Raw genomic sequence first — 25,177 nt, 5'->3', positions numbered from 1 at the left:
AATTTTAAACCTCCTCAATGTAGCAGCTAGCCAGGGGTAGTGCAAAATGCATGTCCTATGAAGTAGCTTTGAACCTTCTCGATGTAGCATCAAGCTAGGGGTAGTACACGATGCATATCCAATGAAGCAACTTTGAACCTTCCCAATGAATCATCTAGCCAGGGGTTGTGCACAATGCATGTCCTATGCAGTAGCTTTGAACCTTCTCGATGTAGCATCAAGCTAGGGGTAGTACACGATGCATATCCTATGAAGCAACTTTGAACCTCCTCAATGTAGCATCTAGCCAGGGTTAGTGCAAAATGCATGTCCTATGACGCAACTTTGAACCTTCTCAATGTAGTTTCTAGCCAGGAGTAGAGCATGATGCATATCCTATGAAGCAATTTTGAACCTCCTCAATGTAGCATCTAGCCAGGGGTAGTGCGAAATGCATGTCTTATGAAGCAACTTTGAACCTTCTCAATGTAGCATCTAGCCAGGGGTGGTGCAAAATGCATGTCCTATGACGCAACTTTGAACCTTCCCAATGAATCATCTAGCCAGAGGTTGTGCAAAATGCATGTCCTATGAAGTAGCTTTGAACCTTCCCAATGAATCATCTAGCCAGGGGTTGTGCACAATTCATATCCTATGAAGCAGCTTTGAACCTTCCCAATGAAGCATCTATCCAGAGGTTGTGCAAAATGCATGTCCTATGAAGCAACTTTGAACCCTCTGGCAAGAGATAGTTCACGATGCATATCCAAAGAAGCAACTTCGAACCTTCTTATTGAACGATCTGGCCATAGGTAGTGCAAGATGAATAACCAAAGAACATCCTTTGAACTACAGCAGGAGAATGTTCTTTGAACTCGGATAGTGCGCCATTTGTTGATTCTTTGGACGTTCATGAAGAACATTCTTTGCACTAAACTTGCTTCGCTTGAGAATATTCTTTGCATATCTTTTGAACTAACTTTTCCCCACTGGGAAATAGTATTAGAAATTAAATATGTTGTTTTAAAATTTTTGAGTGAGGTACTTTCTGAATTGGTAAAACATACATCATTGTATGCAATTGTATATAATATATATGTAACTTGAAAATAGGATCTGTGTCACAAAGTCAGACACATTCATCCGTTCCATTGTACTGAATTTTTTGGGTAAATATAATACTTTTTCATGACATATGATTCCTTTTTTCAATAGACTAGAGCTTGTAACGTTTTGTTTTTATAACACGTCTATCTCTTCCTTCTCTCCATACACGACTGCCATATTTTTCCTTCTGCGTCCCTCACTACCATTGTTAATTTTAATTTATTCATTTAAACAACAACATGGCGGGTTGTTTACGGGGTAAACATTTTTACGGTAATTAATGTGCAAAGTGGAAATGCTAAATGAGGATAATTTGTACATTGTTCTCTAATGGAATGAACCAAGACCACAGAAAATAAGTATTAAATGCAGAAAAACATAAAATGCGAAGATGTTAAATCAAAATCAGACTCAGTTGTATTAATTTTATCACTGATATCTTCACCCTTTATGTGTGGAACTCACCAGTGCAACAGCAACCGCACTGCCATCTGCAGGAGCGGCTCTCACATCCATTACTTCATCTAGTTGCCCCTCCTCAGCAGTGTCCTCTTCCATCATTTCCTCATAACCCCCTTCATAATACTCGTCATACCACTCTTCCTTACCCACCGTCCCTTCAAACGGCCCCTCCTCTGCACCCAATTCCTCCACATACTCTTCCTTCAAGGGGGCATAAAGAGGTAAGCGATTATATTATGTTCCAAACATGCTAGATAAACAATGACCAGTAAAGTTAAGTGAAAATTTAATTGAGGAGCTTGTGGAAGGGAAGAATGGCAAACGTGGGCCTCATACGAGATACATACAAGGACTGTCCAGATACTAACAGAAATTTTGAAATAAAAAATATGCATTGAAAATAGCAATTTAATAAAATACGAGGGATATCCTGTAAATAAATTCCATTTTGGTGTGTAGATCGCTAGGGGTGCTTTTTGACAAAAGGGTGGTTTTCAATTTTTAGAAATTGCTTAAATCAAAAGATTATTTACTCCTGGAGTATGGATTACACTCTTTTAGATTTTTTAATGATGATATTTAATTTTCGCGACTAAATGAAAAGTGAAAATTTTCAAGCACCTGAAATCGCAACGGCTAAGTATGAATACTGAGAAAAGCCCGTACGACATCATTCTGGTCTCAGCTGTGTGAGGCCAACTTGGTGGAAGGCTATGAATGCTTCTACAATACAGGATGCTAGCAGGATTGCAGAGTGCCCTGCCTGCAGGTAGCACTTGGGTTGAATAAAGGTTTTAACCCTTTTCGCATTTAAAAATATTAATCCTTTTCTTCCCAATGTTGCATGAACGCAATGCAGACTTTGCAATTTTTTTTCTCCGTATTTGTCGTTGATAAGTAGCTAACATTTTTAACATAGGTAGCTCAATGCTTCCTAAAATGTTATGAATTTTTCTACGGAAGAAAGTTTATAATTTTTGTTTTTACATTGACCTTTTCATTTATATGTAAGTCATTAGTTTACATTATCTTCTAAGTTAACATATTATGTACATTCTGACGCTCTTGATGATTATATCTCTCTGCAAATAAAATGATGAATTTGTATTTTAGGCCTTTACAACTAATTGAGTGAATTTGACTTTGTGGTTTTCAAATTATTAAAGAATAAAGAAGTGTTGCGTTCATGCAAAATTGGAAGCACCCCGGTAATCCAGGGAAAGGGTGAGCCATGGCAGTAGTCGTTTAGAGTTTTTCTTTTTGGACTGAAAAATGAAAAAGTTATCAAGAAAACGTTACATTTTTATGGTGACACTATAGCTTCAGGCAATTGTACAATATTTTAGTCCTACATATACATCTTCATAAGTTTTGTAGGGTCGTTAATAGAATGTTTGGCAGGTGGTGGGTTTTCACAGAGTTGTGACTTTGATATTTTTAACATCACGTATCGAGCAAGATTAAATCAGCGTTTACTTCTGCTATAGTGGGAATTTACTGTGACCTAAACATAAAAGAAGCATAAAAACTTTGCTATAGAGTGTCCAGAAAATATAATGATTTCTGTGAGCATCTGCAATTCCAAGATATGCTGGCATCCTAAGGTAAGAACGATCTTTTCACCACAGTTGACAATAATGCTAAAAGCAAGTGAGTATATGAGGGTTAGGAAATAGATCCTAAAGTCGTATTTACGTGGTATTGTTGATTAGGATTCAAAGAGAATGCAGTGGGAGGGAAAAAAGCTAGGCTGGGCGGGGACATCCCGGCACCAGTGAGTCTCCGTGCACAGTGGGGGTTGGCGAGTGAGCAAAAAGAAGGCAGAGTCAGGAGGGATCACATTATCACAGTATTTTCTGAGAAATTCATGCCCACTGGCCACTGACGATAATGAGCTGGTAAGGCTCCAAATTGCAGTCTTTTGTCTCTAATGGGATTTTTCAAAATTATGACTATAGAATCCCTTGCTGTACGAGAGAAAAGAGAGTCATCAGGTGCCCTCTTCGCACTCAAAAGGAACTGTCCAAGTGAAAGTAAGGATCTTTTGATCATATGATCGGTAAAAAGAATGCATTATTCTTTGAGTTGTCATGATATGTAACTGAACGTATTACCACATTTTGGTACACTGGATACATTTGTAAATTTGAAGTTGTGATTGGATTAACCATCAGTTACACATTTTTGTTAAGAAATAGTGTTATGTTACCTAAAGAAAAAAGAAAAAAGTGAAGGAGCAATAACTCTTTATCAATAGCAGACACTAAGTTACTTCCACGATATAAAATTTACATTATTAGATCGGTTGCTTTATATTTTCTGTACTTTATAATGGTGTAATAGTCGAAACGGGTCAAATAGTTTAATTTTTTACAAATACTTAGTGGAAGTCACAAAGTGTCTCTTATTGATAACATGGAGGCTTCCACCACCTACAAGCTTCAAGTTTTAATTTGAACAACTACCCTCATAGTCACTAAAATTGCCATTATATAGGACATAATAGATTAAATAATTTGCAAAATGCAGTAAGGAAAGACAGGTTGGCCACAATCGTGACGAAAAAATTAACAACAAAGATGCCGAGTTCCTAGCAGCCAGAGGATAAGTGATTACTAAAAGTGCAATATTCATCAACATGCTGATTGCTCTTCTAAATTTCAAGAACAATACAAAATTTAATAAATATTTTAGGTGAATTATACATTTAGGTTATAAAAAAAAGAATTATTTGCAAAAATAATAGAGTTCTGAAAAAAGTGCAACACGGCTCATTTGACATGGGAAATCCCAATGTTGCACATGCGCAACGTTTCACTAACGGCAAACTAAAAACAATAAAAATATATTAATGGATAATTTGCCTTATTTGAGTGTTTTATTGCTAATTCATCAAAATATTTGGAATTTTTAAATTGTTAACATGCTTGGGATTTAATGAGTTACCCTACCCTATCCTATACCCTATCAAAGGAGGATACTTTCTGACCATAGGCAATTTTATAAGGTGATTATTAAGAGATGTTTCCCTGAGGTCTGTGCCTCATGCATGCATTGCTAATCTCAGAAGATGTAAAACTTCTGACACTCGCATGGCATCTAGGTCCCTGTGACGTTACGTGGATTGGCATTACATGGGTGCCAATCTGGCCTTTTTCATGTGAGGTTAAAATTGATCATTAACATTAATCTAAGCTGGGATTTCTAAAATCAAACAATTTGTATACTATGAATGCACTAACGGTGGGTAAAAAATCGCAACCAATGCCTTCTGCTTTCTTTGATAAAGGAAATCACCCCATAGGTTAGTGATTTTTGCTGACGAAAACCTTTTCACAACTCTCAATTCACAACTGGCTGGATACCACGGCTGGTCGCATATGGAGTGTAGGAGCACTTGTACGCGAAGAAAGTGGCACTAAGCCCACCCACTGATGTGGTATGTCTAAACATGTTATTTTCTGGAAAGCCATAGTACAGAAAGGTGTGGAAGGACGTAAAGTAGAAGAATTATGTTAGTGTTAAAAGGCTAGGTTATACAAGAACAACTAATAGCAGAGCTTCGTCAAACCAATCATAGAATTATGTGGCACTATGTGGTGGAATAAGATTTGGATGAGGCATGTTTTCAGAGGGATGGGGATTTTAAATACAGCAGTTAGGGAACAGTGGAAGGAGAAAAGAGAAGAGGAAGAATAGGACCGAAGATGATGGACAAGGTGAGATTAGGATGAAGCGAAAGGGGAGTCAAAACAGAGGCCTTGAACAGAATGAGGTGAAGACCTCTTTGGTGTTTGGGACACCTGCCAATGAAAGACAGAAAAACAGCTGATGATGATGTGGTGGAAGTTATTAATTAGAGATAGGTCAGTTCTGGTACCTGGTTCTCGCCCTGTAGAACTGGTATCAAGAACAAATCACATAGTGTCGGTACTTTGGAATCAGCTTAGAACGGTCAAGAGTATTTGAATTTGGTGCTTAGAGTGGAAAAAATTTTAGATGCATGTATTACTTTCTGATTGCGTGGAGATCATATTCTTTTATTTTGAGAACTGCTCGAGGGAGTACCAGGCATATGATTTCAGTACCCATGCATTAAAACATATTTACAGAAAACAAATATATTCAATATGAGATAATTTAGTTAGAGATTTAGTGCATTTCGGGTAATACTTCATTTTATTACCATCAATTTTGGCAAATAAAAATAATACTCATTTTCATCAATCTAAGTCGTTATTTCACAATGGCCATTTAGTAAAATTATAAAAATGGCCTTTTTTATCCCAGGGGAAACAGTCAGTTTTTACTTATTTATAATTTTTGCAATAGTTACACTATCATGTTGGAAGACTCTGGTAAGAGATCAATTTGTTGTTACTTTCAGGAAATATTATTAAAGAAGTTGAAACTTCAATTGGTTGGGAAATATATATGCTCCAATTGTTTGAAAACCAGAAAGAGGTGCCAACTTCAACATTTTTTAAAGCAATAAAATACTTTTTACTGTTCAGGGTAATGAGTTTCATCAACATTCATGGTAGGTGGGGTAGGTGTGACAAATTCAGCCTTAACTTTGTGGAACCAGAATATTGGAAAAATCTCATTTTAAAGATATTCGACCATAATTATTAATATTCAGTGACAATTATTGCCTCAATTTGCATCTCTTAATATGTTAAGCCCCCCTCATTCATCCTACATTTTGACTTTGCTCTTGACCCATCTGAAAAGAAATTCTTGTAGCGAAGATAGCCACTGCGTGCTGCTCTGCAACACTTCTGTCCAAAGTATCTTGGAGTGAATGTGGCATTCATTGGATCGCCCCAGCAATGAGCAAAGTTGAGCGGCAGTACAAACCTATTCTTTTCATTAAAATGCACAGTTCGTTTTGAAGAATGCAGTCACTAATGATACCTCTGTACTCTATGATTCAACTTTCATCAACTTAGGGAAAATGTTGGTTTCCTGCTGAGGGGCATTGGGAATATTCAACCATGGAGTGAATTTGTATGATAGTGCAACTTCACTGACCCATGCAAGAGTACACTCACCAGTTCATCAGTTGCCAATGGATCTGTTACATCTCTTGAAATTTCCAGTGGATTTGGAGTGTACATCACAGGATAATTCCCTTCACTGAGAGGGTCCTCGTTCTCCTTTTTCACATGAAACTAGAATAGAATGCTAGGTGCCACTAAATAAAGGCAAAATAATAGTACTAAGACCCTATTTAACACATTCAATGTAGGCCTGATTTTCATTAAAGTCATCATAATTGGCCGATATAATAAGAGAGAACAAAAGCAGGAGGTTTCTGCAACATAATTTCCGTTCAAATACTGCTTTTACAAACGGCGCACACGGTTCGAAAGAAGGAAGCTTGTTGAAGGCCATACACACCATCGGAAGACTCGGAAGTGGATATTAGTTACATATGGAGGCGGAGAAAGGGCTCCCGACCCTACCAGTAGAGCACGTCAATTGATGTGCTCCGCACTGAATGTGTTGAATGATAACTATAAAACTTTCTCTTTCACCTCAACACCACTCAAGCTGACCAAATGCATGTAATCATGAGATTCTTTTCACTCCCACTTCAAAGTTAGGAACATTTAGTTCAACCTCCACAATAATTTTACGATCCTTTCCATTATTTGTAATTTCATATAAATAATTCTGCCCAATGTCATTTCTTTTTTTGATCAAAATCATGAGACCATAAAAATTCAATGGATTAGAGAATGAGTTAATACTTTTGAAATTTTGATACACTTTTTTTATTTAGAGCATGACCTTAAGAAGGAGCTTAAGAATTGTTTCCAATTATTTTAAGAAGAGTTTTTTATTGGAATTCCATAACAAAGCAAAATATTCAATTCAGGCTCTAACCAGTGCATTTTTCGGTATTTAGGCATTAAAAACACATACTGAATATTAAAAACTGTTTGATCCAAGCTGCCAATAGATCTGTAAAATGAAGTTAAAATTTCTGATGGCATATTCCACCAAATGCTTAAGTTTTCTATGATATATCTGACGAGTTGATCCAATATGTACTTAGATCTGCAAAATGAGGTTTATATTCCGGCGGGCAAAATCCACCAAATTCTTAAGTGCTTAAATGCTACTTCTTACAAGTGACAGTAGATACTTAATATAATGATATCCATCTTCAATCACAGTTTTACGCCTGCCTCTTGAAACACAAAACTTCATTCCATGCTATGTGTAACTTTGAGCTTTCTTACAATAATGAATGAATTAAGGGTGAATAACCCATATATTTATCTTCACCACCCCAAAAACAGTGCCTTTAAAGGAGGGAAATCTATCAAATGTTAAGGAAAGATGATCATAATCACAAATATCCCGGATATTAACAACTTAACAACGATCACACGAACCCACGACCTTCAGTTAGTCAGGCAAGTACTTTATTCTGCCGCCAACTCTGAGACCTGCATTTTAGGTAACACTGCAGTAAGTGTAGATTGTAAAATTTCTACTCACAACTGGCAATAGAGTGTTTAAGGTTGCTAGAGAGAGCATAGAAAAGCTATGAATTGAATTACCTTTGAAATGCACCCTGTAGTATTTATAGAGGGCAAGAACCTAACAATCTTCCTTAACCCTCATATGGATTCTCTGCACCTTAGAAGAGCTCATAGTTTTCCTTCTTTCTTACCATTTATAACCCATACTTTTTTATCTCCCACCAATCCAGGAGTGAAACCTTATCTGCCGCACTACACCACATCACATTTACCCGTCCATCTCTAAGGAAACGTCCTCAGTGAGGGAATGGGGCTCTGCGGTACGAAAAAAAATACCAGCTCTTCTAGCTCCACTCCACTCCACAGCGGCATTGGGTTATTTGACACGTTACTTATTATCCCATATTCTTAACATTTCTAAACCCATAAGACCTAATTTTTTTAAATTGCAGGATATAAGCTCCCAGAATATTCATAAGATTTGTCTTGATTGCCAGAATCACTGTAAAAATTACAAAAGTAACACTTGTCTCTTCTCACTTCACCTACACCTGTTCGATTATTAACGTTTAAGAACTTAGCCTTCTATGTACACTGCAAAGATATAACATATAAGGGGACACAGTGAACCAAAATTATATATCACATGGTTATCTAAGACTTATTCGGTCCTCATTCGTTATATAAAGAGGTAACATGAGAGTTTAGGCACGTTTCAAAATCAAGGTGAAGCGGGAAGATTGAACAAACAGGGAAGTATCTTGAAACCAATCAGTGTTATACATAAGAATATTTATTAGCTTGCAAGCAAACTCAAGCTATCTCAGTTCATTTGCCATGCAAATTTCTGCCATAAGATTAACACTGTTCCACAACAAACATCGCCACAAGTGTAAATAGATAATAGTGATTAGGCTATTTGACTCGCATAAACTTGCTGTTCCGTACAACTGAGAGTTGTAGAATAGAATTGAGAATAGCATCTATTCATGTCAGGCACACCCATTTTCATTATACAGATGAGAAATTTACACAACACAAGGTCGTCCAACTCAGGTGTAATTGTAGGTGAGAATAAAACTTACCAAAGCATCTGGTCTCGTTTCTTGGCAGTCTGACACAGGAATGTATATTTCAGTAGTTTGGAATGCACATGGGAGCTGTGAAGTGCCTTCATTTGCACTTTGGAAGCAGTCCTGTGAGTCAGTAGAAGACCGTAAATTGTCATCACCTGTCTCCTCTTCTTTGATACTCTGCAGAGAAAGTAATGGAGATAAACAACTCACCTTCTTCAAAGTCAACAAATTAGGGGCACACCTAGATATAATGAAACAGGATTTTTGAAATCTTACCTCTATTACTAGAAAAGATTATGTTAGATTGAAGGACCAAGCATGCATTGCTAAGCCACTCCACTTCAACTGCATTTAAGGACAAAGACCTAGAAAACACTGTCACGAGGCGTTGGTGAGGACATTTCAGGGTGACAATAGTACACGTACAGAGGTATGGTTATTAAGGTGTACTCTTCAGCTAACATTTTATTCTTTGGTTTATTTAAGAATTCTACCCATATAACTGCTGGAAAAGAGAGACGTGAAGCAGAGAAGGGTCATTTTGGCTGAATACCTGAGCCTCTTCCATGAATTACCAAGCAGCAAAGGAAATTTCAACATTGGGAGAGAGAAAGAGATTTAACACTTTTTAAGCAAACCAGCTTTTCCCATCGACCAGGTAACAGGATACATATTGGAGAACAACACACTCCCTGAATACTTAATAGGCTACCAATAAAGAATCTTAATATTTCCCCAATACTATGCACTATTGACTGCCATCAAACTGATCCCTCCCTTCTCAGATGATCTCTCAGCACTAAAATCTGTTAGGAAAATGGAGTCTCTTGCGGTAAAATATGAAGCAGTTAAAGAAGGTTTTGAAAACAGCAATCAGCATGGCCACAATGCACACACTTCCCCTTAACTTTCTATCTGCAACCCATGCATCCCCGACCACAAAAGTCTTTACCACATTCTGCTTTCCTATTACTCAGTGGACCATTACCAGAACAAAATTATGTCTCCTCACTCTTTAATAACTTGACCACATGTATTCCACTTAACTTCACTCCCACCTTTTCCCTGGTGCTCTCAAAAACTTACCAGGCTGCCTCCAGGATTTGATGCTGCTAGCCACGGTGCATCCATCAGCAATATACATTCTTTGCACTCTACATCAGAACACTGAGCTTCAGTGATGGCCATGCTAAGCACAAAATCAATGTTCTCCTGTACTTTTCTAAGACACTGGAAGGCCTCATTGTTCAGTAAGTCGATTGCATGATGACACAAATCAAATCCAAAGAAAGGGTTAATGCAAGCCCCTATTACTTTACAACAATAATTTATGTCATCAGGTAACTTGGCCATGAAATTCACTGTCACGTTCCCACCAGTAGAGTGAGTTAACCTCTGGCCATTGACCAAATCTTGGTTTTGTGACGGCAACAAGTTTTTCCCACAAAAGCTGTTCATAAATCGATACTCCTTCCATGTTACAGAAGATGGTAGAGAGGTAATTACACATTCCTGAGATTTTATCAACACTTTCACCGTTTTTTGTTCACTGATCCATTCAGGAAGTCTTCCCAGATGCACTACCATATTATCAGTTTTGGAGTATAATGGTGATTTACATTGATTCATGATATCCTTATTCAAATTTATAAACACTATAGACAAATCAAACAGAACTATCTGCTTTTTAGTCAACAAATAATTTGCATAAAATTTGGGATAATGTCAGATCAATCTTCCACTAGTTGCAATGTAAAATATGAACATCAACAGCTGTGCATCACTTCCCAGTAAGGGTATCATTAAATGCCCATGGCTTGTATTTTAATAGCAGTACGCCAACAAACCCTGAAAAAATAAATGTTATTATACACATTTAGATTAAATAAATTCACAACAGTAAAAGACACTGCCCAACATAGTAATGGAAAAACAGTTCATAAAAAAAACTAGTGCTGTTGCTGATCACACCATCACCCATGTAATCTCCTTTAACATGAGGCATGCTGAGGCATAAACAGAGAGACCAAAAATAAACCCCAATGCCTGCTACAGAAAGAATGCTGAAAAATTAAGGCTAAATCATTTGGATTAATTTCAATGATTCAGGAGCAGACTTAAGCATTTGGTCAATCTAAACTGGAACTGAGCTTGTCACCATTTCGTACCACTGACCATATCATTCTGTGAATATTGGCCCGTGAAAAGTTGTTTCGTCTGAAAGCTGCCTCTATGTAGCACTAGATGCATTCACGCCATAGACGGCACACCATCGGGCCACACTGAGTAAACATACAAGTTTTCTAACAAACAGTACCCAAAGTATTTGCAACCGAGTAAAGTAATCTCCCAAATATCTGAGTGTGGATTGGAGCTGTGGATGAAAGGAATTTCAAAAACTCTATCATGAATTAGTCTTCAAATGTCATAGCAAAAAATGATACATTTACAACTAAGTCCATACTCTCATTTTAATTTTTTGCCTTCTCGTGAGTAAATCAGACCATGCAAATGAAAAAAATTCTTCCCATAATCTTTTTGATTCTATTTCATGTACCCCTCACTTAACTATAAACATGTTCCTATGGAGTGTCATGCTAGCACATTTCATGCTGAGTGAGGTGTTTTTAATGCATAACAATATAATTTATATCCTGTGCACCACGAGATGACTTTTCTGGGGCTATTTTAGATTTTAGAGCAAAGTTGCTAATGCACAGTGATAACAAAATCCAGGTAATTATTATCTTTAGTAGAACTATTTACTTCATTAATACATTGGATTGTGTTCACCTTCACTTTTCCCATTCTAATTAAGAGGTGACAGTAGGTTTAGAGTTAGTGCTTTAGCTGATGTAAAGCATGAAAATTGCTGGAACATTTACAGAGCAATCTTTGATTCCAGCCATGTTTTACCAAATACTATTGCCTCCAAAATAGAATTGAGATTGTTTACCATTGGCCTACTACATTAGATACAAGACATTTCTCCTAGGAGGTAAGCAGTGTTTTAGTGATTTAAAACTAAGAGTGACTTACATTAAAATGATTACGGTTACGCTTTTTGCCCTATATCATACAACTCATACCCCTGAAGTTCGCACAATTGACAGTGACTTCCCGCAGAAATATTTCCACTAGGCGAACCCACTTCCTTTCTTTCACCAAGAACTTAGTGCATCTGGAGGTTTTTTATCTCAAGTTTCACAATAGATGAGAAGGAAACTAACCAATACATTGGCTCTCAGTAGATTACAGTCTGGTACAGAATGCGTGACACAGTTGTAAGGACAAAGTATGTGAGCTGTGAAGTGCCTCCAACCGCATTTCGAATGCAGATGCGAATGAAGGCACTTCACAGCCCCCATGCAGCCCTTCGTATCTGAAGAAAAATCCCACTCGTCACCAGCCGCCTCATTTCCTTTCAGAGAAAGTACCTGTGATAAGCAACTGACCTCCATCAAAGTAAAAAAGGAAGAGATGCTCCTAATCTTGATGAAACAGGAAATTTCTAAATATTCTTTATACACAGTCAACTAAATACTGAGTATTGTCCATCTGTTGCTAAATGGCTTGAAAACTACCGAACCAAATGAAACTAAATTTGGCAGGAAGAAACTAGGTAAACTTGATTCTAATTCAGGCAATGCAACGAACTTTGAGCCCTCAAAGGCCTTAAAGTGGGCCCTTTCACAGAAAAATATATTATGCATATGGATTAGAGTATTAGACGTCATGAAGATGTGGTTTTATTCCCTTAATTTAATTGTAATTATATTCTTAACAACAATGTTGATGAAGGTTGTCATTTTCACATTTAAGTGAATGAAAAGAAACATTTTTTATTCCTGCACTCAATTAGAAAATCAGGAATTTCTGAGTAAAGAGTTATAAACTATCAATATCACTTAATATATTTTATTTAAGCCCAAGTCTTACCATAGAAACCATTGACATAGCATATGCTTTTGATATACTTCTTTCATTCTTGATGTCTTCTTTATGTTTAAAGATTATCTCTGGGGCTTACATCATTATGAAAAACATACTTGCTGGCTTACAGAAATTTATTTTCCACTTTCTATTATGCATGTGAATTGATTAGAGCATAAAAAAATTAAAACAAGGTCAAGCACTAAAAACTTATTTTACGTAGTAAAAAATGTCCAACATTGAATTCTAAAAAATGAAATTAAAATTCTATAAACAAATTAACAAAATATATCTGACAGACCTTCATGTACTTGTTCCATTTGTATGCAAGTTGCTAATTTGTGACATCATAATCACGTTTATTATATTTGCATCAACTTCGACTATCCAGGTTACCATAGATTTTACTTAAACAAGCATTGTGAGTTCTATCATTACAATTTTAGTATGCCTGCATGTAAACAACCATTTTTTTAAACAGTTGTGATACACTATATCCAGGATAGAAAATTTTAGAATTTTCATGACCAAAGGTATGGTTTCCACTATTCTTCAACCAAACCATAGAGATGAGTGGGAGTAATACTGTTAATAACCTACTTATTACAGTTGCAAAAACGACACACAAAATAATCTTCTATGCTAAAAATATTTTATTTATCATGATTTTTTTCAAATAACCCTTATAACTGAAAAAAAACAATAACACAGCAATCATGAGCAAAAATATAACCACCGTTCTTTTCTGGCCTGTGCACACCATGCATACACTTGAACAAGATAATGTGTGGGCGATTATAGTACACCAGAATGGAACAAGTACACATGAACCATATTAGAACAGGTTCTATTTTTTCTTCATGCATTTATACGACTTGGGTGGTCAAACTGTGCATTTTCGTGTCCATTTATGCATTCCTTTATGAAGACATTAACTAGTACAGGTAAGTACCATGTAGACAGCAAGAACATTATTTAAGAAAAAAGAAACCTCAGTCATCTTCTCTTACAAAATTATTTCATGAAAATATTTTTTTAACAACCCTGATATTCATATCCTTAAAACTTGCAAAACCAATCATGTAACAATTATGCATTACCCTCTAAAATTTTCTTGCACAGAAAAAAGAAATATAATATGTTTACATTCACTTGGAACTAAAATTGACAACCGATCAACAACCTATTTTCAAGGTCTCTCACATTTCATTATTTAGCAGCATATGGTCAGAGGTTTCTTTGTTCTTAAAAAAAAATAGAGCATGGAAGAGTCATGTGTGTGCATTGCCTTGCTAAGTTGATAAAAGGTGAATTCGAATCCCATACTTTCCTGAATATCATTGTCTATTAAACACTAAGTTTTACCAGAAGATGAAATGTTTTCAGTCTTTGGCACTGAAAAACCAACTGCAACATGAATAGCATTCTGCCAGAGGTAAGGAAAAACCGTTTATGGGAATTTGGACTTTTTACATTTTTTCCGTAGACCATGGACGAGGACCTTTCATGTGCCCTATTATTTTAGATTACCAAAAGGTATGCTAAATTATCTTTTGACCGTTAATGGAAGCGCCTTTATAGTTAGTGTTCCAATTAATGGCCACCGGTAGTACTACAACATTATATTTCTCCAATTGTATCACCAAGAATTTAATCGATTAAAATATAGAGTTAATCCTCACAACTTTATACAACAAATATTCCAGTCCGCAAAATTTTTCTTTCAAGATTCCTACTGTTGTCGACAAAAACCGAAGAGTGTCACCTTTAACTCTGCCATACTTACACCACGTCAGTCATCAAATAAGAAAAAAGGGAAAGTACTCACCCTGCAGCAACTACTCGGCAAACTTTCGGTCAGAACCGCGTCTGATGATGATAAAATCTTTTTCAAAACACTGCATTCCGTAAGTTTCTTCAAGCACACTGGTCTGGTAGTGGGCAGGCCATCTCCCACAGCAATCTGAGATATTAATAAACAAATTATTAACGTATCACAGCGATTAAATTCATGTAAATATCACTAGACACTCTGTTTTATTCTCAATACACTTTTATTACGCCCACTTCAAGATGGCTCTCTCACTGACAATTTATTATATATCTTTTATCACCATAGCATCGTCTCAAACAAAGAAATAAAAGAAATAAAAATAAAAGCAAACATGCTCACAAATAAAAAACAAACAACAAATGAACTCAAAAACAGAAAATAAACTAAGCATTTTTTGTGAATTTAAAAAAGTGATTTTGGTCACAAAGGCACATGCATCATTATGCATCAACAGATCTCGTAATTATCTTGGATAAAACAAGATGAAGGAAGCACCATTTTAAAGAAAATCGATAGCATTTAATGTGCCACTCACATGTAAGCCGACTAAATCATGTAGGGCATCCTTCACAGTTATTTTGCATGCTACATCCGAAGTGAATATGTTGTAATAATTATCATGATTTTTCCTACTAAGTCAGCAAATCCTTCCTGAAGATTCCGTGAAAATCCCGCTGGTGCGACTCATGTTTTCCCTTCAAAATCAAATTCTCTGTTTAAATCAGGTATATCGTCAAAGACATTATCTACTCACAGACAAAGATCTCAAAATCACACAAAGAAACTACATTCAGTACGTTGATGTTTGAAAATGAAAATACTTATGATTATTATGCTCAACGAAAGGACCAACGACGCCAACAACGAACAACAATCGCCTGAGAGACATTTCACGACTCAATAGCAAGGGCTGAGAATATTTTCAACAATTTATGACATGATTGCAAATCTTACGAACACAACATGCACGACAAAGATCGATCCGCAAAGTTTACTTGTTATTTGTTAATAAAAGAACATGCCATCAAACCTCAGATTAGAATCGATGATATCTAGTTCTCATTTTTTCCGCAAACAGCACACCTATAGAACAGGCCAAACATCCGCGTTTCAAGACAAATTTCTTTCCATTTGAAAAAAAAGGGAAATTTAATTTATATTCGTCAATTTTCTTTCAATTTTTGTTAGTATTATATCTTATGTTTAATTATTATTCTATGCTTAGGCCAGAAACTGAATTTAAGGCCGACTTCAGCTTCCACACGGTCACAGTTCATATACGGTCTTTAAATATGAAAAAGGTTACAAAATATCTTGAACGCTGAATTTAAAGAGTTTTTTAAATATTCATGTTTAAAATAATGCAATTAAGCTCAATTATATATCACTCATCGTTGCAAATTCCTCATTTATCGATTGTAGGCCTATTCCGTACGTTATCCTCTAGTGGTCAGAAACGCAACTAAAGTCTGGTATCTGAACTAAAACTTTCTACCCTGGTCTGTTATATTGTAGAACGTCAATAAACATAGAATTTGTTGAAGTATTTGCTGATTACTCTGCTGCGATGTGATTTCTTTTTGAGGTCACATTTAAATGTGAGCCTAACACGCCCTTTTTCTAAATAAGTATAATGTTTTTGCATTGGTGTACTTCATGGAAATGATCGTAATTTATTAGGAATTTAGTAATCACTGAGTGCTGTGTGGATGCTTAGCTTGAGGAGTGAACTGTTTTAGAGACTGAATTAGTTATTGCTGTGAAAACATGAGTGCTACCTTCGGGAATTACTCGGATTCTTTAGACAGGAATTCTGAGGGCACCCCATGCAGACTTTGCATGAAGAAAAATGATTATTATTATAACATATTCACTTCAATTGTAGCAAGCCAGATAACTGTAGGGGATGCCTTATATGATTTAGTCCACTTAAAAGTAAGTGGCGGGTTACATGTTATCGATTTCCTTACCTCTTGTTTTATTCCGTTCTATGAGTACATATTTTCCTTGGTACGTCTGAAATCTCTTGCATATGTTTTCATTCCTTTCTTAGGTTGCTGTGGGAGATGGCCTGCCTGCCACTTTATGTCCACTGTGCTTGAAAAAGATCATTGAATTCTACGATTTCAGGAATATTTGTCATGAATCGGACGCAGAACTGAGAAAATTTTCGTCCAGAAATTACTTCAGGGTGAGTGCTTCTAATTTTTTTTTTCATTGGATGCCTCGTGTAACTTCCACATGATGTTGAATCATTCTCGCAAACAGATATTAACTTGTTCGTGAGTATACACCGTGTAGGCCGGTATTAGTAGTTTTAATTTTATATCAACGAGAATGAAAAATGTAGCAAGATGTTTGCATTTGTTGGTTGAACTGGTTATAACAGTAACTTTAAAAAGTAACTCAATTGTGTATTTCATGAATCACTTGCTACGACGGGGTAAGTATAATGCTTTATGACTGTAGCAAACTGGTACGTGCAACGTTTGTTAAAAATCGCTTTGATTAGGCATCAAAAGTTAATGGGGTATTAAATTTGTTAATGAACAACATAAGATGGTACTAAAGGCCCTTGTGCATGATCGACTGAACTGTGAAAAGAGTCCAATGTCCCACATTGTGTTTCCGAATTAGTTAATCCTGACGAGGCATTAGTTAAGTCGCATCTGGTTACTCAATGGTGAAGAGTGAAGTCGTTTTTTTATTTTGGTATAACTAAGTGTTTACAATTGAATAATAGCCGTAAAAGTGAATCATTTGAATTCATGAATGACCAACTCAAAAAAGAAATCAATGAACATGAAAATTTTTGTGGAATATGTTTTCGATGTATTTCTTTTGCTTTTTACCTCCTGTTCGGTTTTAAATTCCAGCACTTACAGTTTAGATAATTAATAGAACCGTACTTGCGGACTTAAAGAAGTTTATTTGCCATTTTGAAGTTGAAATGCACGAAGATATAACCAATGAAATATTTCAACAAATCGATCTAAAATGTTTAGAACAGGTTAAGAAAATTTATTGTACATACCTGGCTATTTCATGTGCTTGTTCGTTGCAATGTTACAATACTAAGTGTTTGCATTTTTTATATTTGTAACATATCCGATTGATTTGATAACAATATTATTTACTAAAATTATCTTTGCCAGTTGTTTATCAAATGTTTTATTACTTTGTTTATATAAACCGTTATTTCAAACAATTCTTCGATAATAATATTTTGTGTACATGATTTTGGTGCTATGAAAATCATGCACATAAAAGTGTGTTCTTTATTTATTGAGAGTGTTGTTTTTATTTATTGAGAGTTTGGTTTTTAGTAATTACTCTGTAAAAATGGGTACATTTCTATAGGTATCCTAATATTAAGAGATGTTTTTTTGTTGTGAAATACTATTTTTTATGTATTGAGATGTTTGTTGCAGGTAAGAATCGTCATAATTGTGGCTGGTGGTATTAAACACTGTATTGCTTTTTAAATCGGTAGGGGCCCCAATGAAAAAATTGTATAAACCTGTTTCAAAATTTTATACAATTTATACAATTGCCATGGCAATGTATAAGATTGTATAAAATTTTGAAACAGGTTTATACAATTTTTTCATAGGGGGGTTGATGCATTAGGATTCATGGTTAAAGGTCTGTTTACTCCATGAATTCACCTGTGCTAATTATTGTCTAAATAAATAAATCCAGAAATGTACACAAGAATGCATTGTGTAACACACCCAACTTGCGTGAATGCATGAATAGAAAATAGAACCAGTGTGATTTGGTCCTTGCATTCATCTTTCATGCATTCGCACATCAACTTGCATATGTTATTGTTGATAAAAAAGTTAAAGAGGGCACAGGGAAATGAAACAGGTCTGTTCATGTTGCGAGCAGAAGAAAGACTGACTTTTATTTCTGAGTCAGACGAACATCAAAAATACAAAACAAAAGAACTGCGTAATTAACAAAAATGTTCTTAATCTTAACACACCCCCTTTAATTCAGCAGTTATTGCATTCCCAATAATTCTACCAAAGACTTAAAGCGTGATCCCACAAGTGGCTTGGTGAAAATGTCCGCAATCATCTTCTCACCTGGAACATGCTCTATTAACACCCTTTTTCTTTCCACCAAGTCTCTCACAACATGATAACTCAAATCTATTTGTTTTGTCCTCCTTTTGTAGGCAGCATTCATAGACAAAAATACAGCTGACTTATTATCACAAAACATAGTCACAACAAAATCCTTTTTAACAAGTTCTTTTAACAAGTTTTGCAGGTATATGGCCTCATTGGAGGCCTGACTGAGTGCAATGTATTCAGCTTCTGTTGTTGATTGTGCTACCACAGACTGCTTTTTGCACTGCCAAGAAATTGGTCCACCAGAAAATGCAAAGAAGTACCCTGAGTAGGATTTTCTATCAACAGTGTCACTTCCCCAATCTGCATCACTGTAACCACACAATTCATTGTTACCCTTTTTAAATATTAAACCCAATTCTTTGGTTCCTTGCAAGTATCGAAGTAGTCTTTTAGCACAATTCCAATGTTGAGCCCCATAATAAGCATTAAATTGACTTAGGTAATTTACTGCTTGCACAATATCTGGCCTAGTCCATACACTTAAGTACATTAACGAACCTATTAGAGATTGATAGGGTACATTTGGTTTAGGACCAGCATTTCTTTCCAGACAAATGCCCTTTTCCATTGGTGTTCTAACAGGATTACAGTCCTTCATATTAAACCCTTCTAGGATCTTATTTAAATAAGATCTTTGAGAAAGCTTGACTTTCCCATCTTCACAATATTCCACTTCAATACCTAGAAAATTTGAAAGTTTTCCCAAATCTCTGCAATCAAAATTCTTTTGAAATGTCAATTTTACAGTTTTCACTTCATCCTGATCATTAGAAATAATAAATACATCATCCACATGCACAGCAATAATAGTTAATACATGATGAGTCTTATGCTTCATATAAACTCAAGGGTCACCCTTTGATCTGACATAGTTTAAACACATTAATATCTCATGTAACTTGGCATTCCAACATCTAGATGACTGTTTCAATCCATAGATAGCCTTTTTTAATAAACATACCTTTTCCTGATTGTCAAGATCAACATAACCCTCTGGCTGTTCCATGTACACTTTTTCTTCTAATTCAGCATTTAGAAAAGCCGTACATACATCAATATGTTTTATAAATAAATTCATGTTTACAGCTAAAGACAGAATTAACCTTAAGCTTTCAGCTCTAACAACAGGAGAGAATGTGTCGATATAATCTAAGCCCTGCATCTGAGTATATCCTTTTGCCACCAAACGAGCCTTATATCTATCAATTGTACCATCAGGACCAGTTTTTAATTTGAATACCCACCTATTTTGTACAACATTCACATTTGTAGGTCTAGGAACTAAAGTAAATACCTTATTCTTTCTTAAGGACGACATTTCCTAATCCATTGCATTTTTCCAGTGAGCTTTATCCCATTTAGCTAACGCTTGTTCTCGCTTTTCGGGTTCATCATTCATGCTCTCCAGTTCAGCTTTGTACACCAAATAGTCAGAGTAATCACAGGGTTTTCTGTCTCTTAATGGATATCTACGTTCTCTTAATTCCACAGAATTTTCAGTATTGTCATTAGAGGTCTGTGATCCCCCCGAATTGTCATCTTCAGGGTCTCTCTGGATTTCTATATCTATCTCTTTAGGCTTAGTTGGGACATGAATTAATATCTCCGAGGTATCAGGAGACCCAACAACACCCTCATTATCACCTAGTAGATTTTTCATTGGAAATCTTTTTTAGTGAAACAATACCCTTCTTTCCAACACTATTTGATAAGGATTTTTGGGATCAATTAAACGGTACCCTTTCTTTTCACTATCGTACCCCACAAATATACACTCTCTACTTCTATCACCAAGTTTCTTACTTTTTTCTTTTGGAATATGAACATAAGCACTGCATCCAAAAACTTTAAGATGACCAACATTGACTTTCCTTCCTGTCCATGCTTCAAATGGAACCTTTCCTTTTAATGCCACTGTAGGAGACAGATTTTTAAGATAAACTGCAGTATTAACTGCTTCCCCCCAGTACCTGTTATCAAGACCAGCTTGTTTTAGCATAGCCCTACTCTTTTCTAAAATTGTTCTGTTAGCCCTCTCCGCTACTCCATTCTGCTAAGGTGTTCCAGGGATAGTAGACTGCCGTTGGATGCCTTCATTGTTTAGAAACTCAGATAACACTTTGGAAAAGTATTCCCCTCCATTATCAGACCTTAAACATTTGATAGCTTTTCCTGTTTGCTTCTCCACCAGTTTTTTATGCAACTTAAATTTTTCAAATACCTCACCTTTCGTTTTAAGTAAGGCTACAAATGTGAATCGTGTCTTATCGTCAATGAAGGTTGCAAAATATCGATGCCCTCCAAAGGATGTTTAGTCTAGTGGGCCACAAACATCTGAGTGTATAAGGTCTAAAGTGATTTTTGCTCTTTCAGCCCTTCCCCTTAGAAATGGAGCTCTTATTTGTTTGGCCCTTATGCAGCTATCACATTCAATGTCTATGCACTCTGGATTCAGGACAAGACCATTTACTAGACCCTTTGACATGCGGATCATGTTACTCCTACTTAAATGAGCTAACCTTTGATGCCACAGATTAAAATCACAATTTTTTGCATCTTCTACTAGCATGGCTACTGGATTTACATCGAAATCTATTTTGTAAGTTCCACCCGATTCAGGGACTTTAAGCAGGGGGACACCCTTGATATAGACATCATGTTTATTATATACACTACAACCATCTGGAGAGAAAACAGGAATCAGGCCATTCTTAACCATTGCACTAACAGACAGTAAGTTAGTTGAAAGTTTTGGGATATAAACAACATCTTTAATGGCACTTAAGCCGTTGATACCCTTAACACTAATACTACCAATACCAGCTGTTTTCAGTGTTTCATTGCCAGCGCAACTCACAGCTTTACTATCTGTTTCAATATACCAATTGAACCAACTTTTATTGCCACTCATATGCGTTGAAGCACCCGAGTCAATGTACCAGCAATTTTTGTTACTCACAGCACTCATAGCAGCTATAAGGCTCCAGGGTGATGTGCCTGAACCCTCTTCTCCACCACCATCATTTCTGCATCCTCTCTTACCTTCTCCTTTAAACCAGCACCTGGCAGCTATGTGGCCAGGTCTCTTACAACAATAGCAGGTCACACCATGTTGGCTGCCACGATGATACTGGTTCTGGTGCCGTTTTGTCGCCTGCTGGACCGCTCCTGGTGAAGTTGCCATTGCACTTCCGCATGCTACTTCACCTCTTCCACTGAACTTTACTCTGGATGACGAACCGCGACGCTGGTTCCTACTTGTGCCGGCTAGGAGCGCCTGATTGGTTGCACCCCCTGTCTCCGCCGCTTCCTTCTGTCCTTCTCGCACAAGCTCATTGCAAACCGCTATTGGCGTCAAGTCCTCTTCTTTCTTAACACTCTTTTCTGTAAGCTGACGAAGCCATTTGTAGTCAGGCCTCAAATTTTTTAACATTACGAAGGCCGCAAACTCATCATCAACAGGTTTCCCGGTTTCGGCAATTTTATAGATGATATTCTTCATGGCCATAGCATAATCTAAGAGTGAACTAAAATTGTCGTGTTTAGTGTCCAACAATTCATCAAACAGACAAATGCGCCTGAATGCCCCTCTGTCTTCAAACACGTCACACAGGTTATTCCATGCTTCGTAGGCGGTTTTGGCCGACCTCACGTGAATTATGAGATGAGGTTGCACCATGAGAGAGATTTTCGAGCGGGCTCTATTGTCTTTCTTCATTTCAGGAGATGAGGGATTATTTCGGACTGATTCGGGTGGCTGCTTCAACACGCACTCGTAAGGATCGTCCAATCCCAAGTAAAGCTCCATTAAATATTTCCAATTTTCCCAATTTTTCTCTCCTTCAAGTTTGTCTATTGGAGGCAAGTGGTTGGAAGCCACGGTTAACACATTTGTCCCCTGATCGCTCGCCATTCTTAACTCGTTAAGTTTAAAATTTAAACTATCGTATCCGGGCCCATAACCTGATAAAAAAGTTAGAGGGCACAGGGAAATGAAACAGGTCTGTTCATGTTGCGAGCAGAAGAAAGACTGACTTTTATTTCTGAGTCAGACGAACATCAAAAATACAAAACAAAAGAACTGCGTAATTAACAAAAATGTTCTTAATCTTAACAATTGTGTGGCGTAAACAAGCCTTAAAAATATGAGGTGATGATTTTGATTCTCATGATATATTTTTTCGGTCAACTTTTTTGAAAATGCTTATTATTTGTACAGATAAGGTTTTTGCAAATAGCTTCATGGCATAGGGAATGGGATGTATTTCATTTTATATATCTATTTTGTTTGATGAATTTGAAGTGAATGGAAAAATCGTTGGAGTAGAGATTAGAATGAACTATATGAATGGGAAGATATTCTTTTCTTGTACATTTTTGGGATATCTAGCATTTTAATTATAATGGCTGTCTTTTCAAAATCACCACCAGATTATGGCATGCACAAAAAACTTTAGGAAGCAGCTTTCCTGAGGCCATAATATCATACTCTGTTGTGTATGAGTGTGTTACTATGCTTTGTGCAATATTTCTTCAGCAGACGCTCGCTCGTTGACATATATTTTTTCATTGCACGCTTCGGTGTCTCTTCTTGTAAGATGCAACCCATGAAGCACTGGCTTAGAATTCAAATCCTGGAGATGTGTGCTGAAATCGCCCTGAAATAGCCTATTCTTGTAAAATCCGCATCATCACCTGTTCATTCCTGTTCCTGGCTTCCACAAAGCGATCGTATACCCATCTGTCGATCATTTCAAGCTTGTCAATTTTCATTCTCCCTGGTTTTATATCTTTCTCCCACACGGGACCTGGGCAACTCTTCAAAGATCGCATGTTTAAAATCTTTTGCTCTGAAAATAAGTTCCCTTCATTTTGATGCCAGTAACACAGTTTTGACACTCATGCTTGGATGAATCTTAGCAATATCAGTGTCAATATAAGGCTTATTCTCAAGGAGCAGTCAAGTAAAATAATGTAAAACGTCTGAAATCAACTAATCTGAAGAAGATTGAACATAACAAAAATGAAGGTGGCTGACTGGAAAAAATTTACTCTCTCGGAGTCTCAAACCCTGGTCTTTCAAAATGAAAGTGCAGTGCGTTACCACTAGGCCAAACTGGCATTGAAAGAATGAGCCAAATTGTTTAATTAAATTCAATGTGATCGTATTTTTAAATTTTAAATGCTTTTTTCCCTCAAACCCGGGTGTATATGGACAAAACCCTTCAACAGTATTCCCATCTAATTGTCTACTTTCAAGTAAAAAAGGTGTCATCTTCTTTCTTGACATCTCTTGCACAAAGTCTCCATGAGACTGTAAGAGATACTTCATGGTGATATCAGGTTGCCTCAGGGATCCCATTTTTTATTTGAATTCATATTTTCATCATACACCTGGATATTATGTCGCTGCTGTGTATGAAAACAGATGGTGCATTGGCTGTGTTGTTCAAACAGTTGAGGATGGTGAAATTCTTGTGAATTTCATGACACCAGATGGTAAGGCTAGGTCAAACATTTTGCCAAAACATTTGGATTAGTGCCGGATAATGTTGACAGATGTGTTAATGCATGCACCAGAGCGTAAGACCATCACAGGAAGGCAGTGTACCTTGCCAGATTCCACATTCACTGCAATTGAGAAGGCCAGGGATGCTTACCATCAGGCTTAGAGGTCAGAGGTATGTACTTATCCTTCAAATAGGTACTATAGGTACTAGGTAATATGTACACATTCAACCAGTTTTTGCCCAATTAAAAATTTCTAGTAAATCCATATATTTACTAAAATGTCTCCATTTTCTACTATTTGGTAATTAACAATAGATTGCCTGCTAAATTTAAAGAATGATAGGGGTTTACAGGAACTTTGATACTCAAATACAACTCCCCTTTTGAGAGAAGTCCTGAAAATAAGTGCTGTAGCCCGCCATTTTACAACCATCAATAAAATAAATCATATAAGCACTATCCATCATGGGAGCAACTTCAGGTTTAATTTTTCCTGAAAGAGGGAGTATAAAGCAAGTTATATTAAAAAACTCAGTCACCTAATTGGTGTCCCTTTTTTGTTATAAGAAGTTGAAAAAGTGGCATTTTTCAACAAAAAACCTTAGCGGAATGATGATTTTCATAAGATTTATT

The 25,177-nt window shown here is 36.4% G+C and overlaps 3 protein-coding genes across 3 annotated transcripts in view; 1 reads left to right on the top strand and 2 right to left on the bottom strand.

Annotated features, from left to right (window-relative positions):
* The window catches only part of LOC124170376, a 28,164-nt gene extending 17,204 nt beyond the window's left edge, over positions 1-10,960 (bottom strand). The window contains exons 1-4 of the mRNA XM_046549098.1: positions 10,208-10,960; positions 9,131-9,298; positions 6,603-6,722; positions 1,552-1,749 (exon numbers count right to left, since the gene is read on the bottom strand). Coding sequence (XP_046405054.1) covers positions 1,552-1,749; positions 6,603-6,722; positions 9,131-9,298; positions 10,208-10,750 — 1,029 coding nt within the window. The 5' untranslated portion in view covers positions 10,751-10,960. The remainder of the gene's footprint in view (positions 1-1,551; positions 1,750-6,602; positions 6,723-9,130; positions 9,299-10,207) is intronic.
* LOC124170380 overlaps positions 1-15,008 on the bottom strand; it is a 263,025-nt gene extending 248,017 nt beyond the window's left edge. The window contains exon 1 of the mRNA XM_046549103.1: positions 14,883-15,008. The gene's annotated coding sequence lies outside the window, so the exon portion shown is untranslated. The remainder of the gene's footprint in view (positions 1-14,882) is intronic.
* A 1,794-nt stretch (positions 15,009-16,802) lies between these two features.
* LOC124170375 (gastrula zinc finger protein XlCGF57.1-like) overlaps positions 16,803-25,177 on the top strand; it is a 31,043-nt gene continuing 22,668 nt past the window's right edge. Inside the window, exons 1-2 of the mRNA XM_046549097.1 lie at positions 16,803-16,823; positions 16,942-17,079. The gene's annotated coding sequence lies outside the window, so the exon portion shown is untranslated. The remainder of the gene's footprint in view (positions 16,824-16,941; positions 17,080-25,177) is intronic.

The sequence above is a fragment of the Ischnura elegans genome, chromosome 13 (assembly GCF_921293095.1).
Source record: "Ischnura elegans chromosome 13, ioIscEleg1.1, whole genome shotgun sequence".
In the NCBI taxonomy this organism is placed as follows: domain Eukaryota; kingdom Metazoa; phylum Arthropoda; class Insecta; order Odonata; family Coenagrionidae; genus Ischnura; species Ischnura elegans.
Note: the sequence above shows the minus strand (reverse complement) of the source record. Positions and strands in the feature narration are given on the sequence as shown.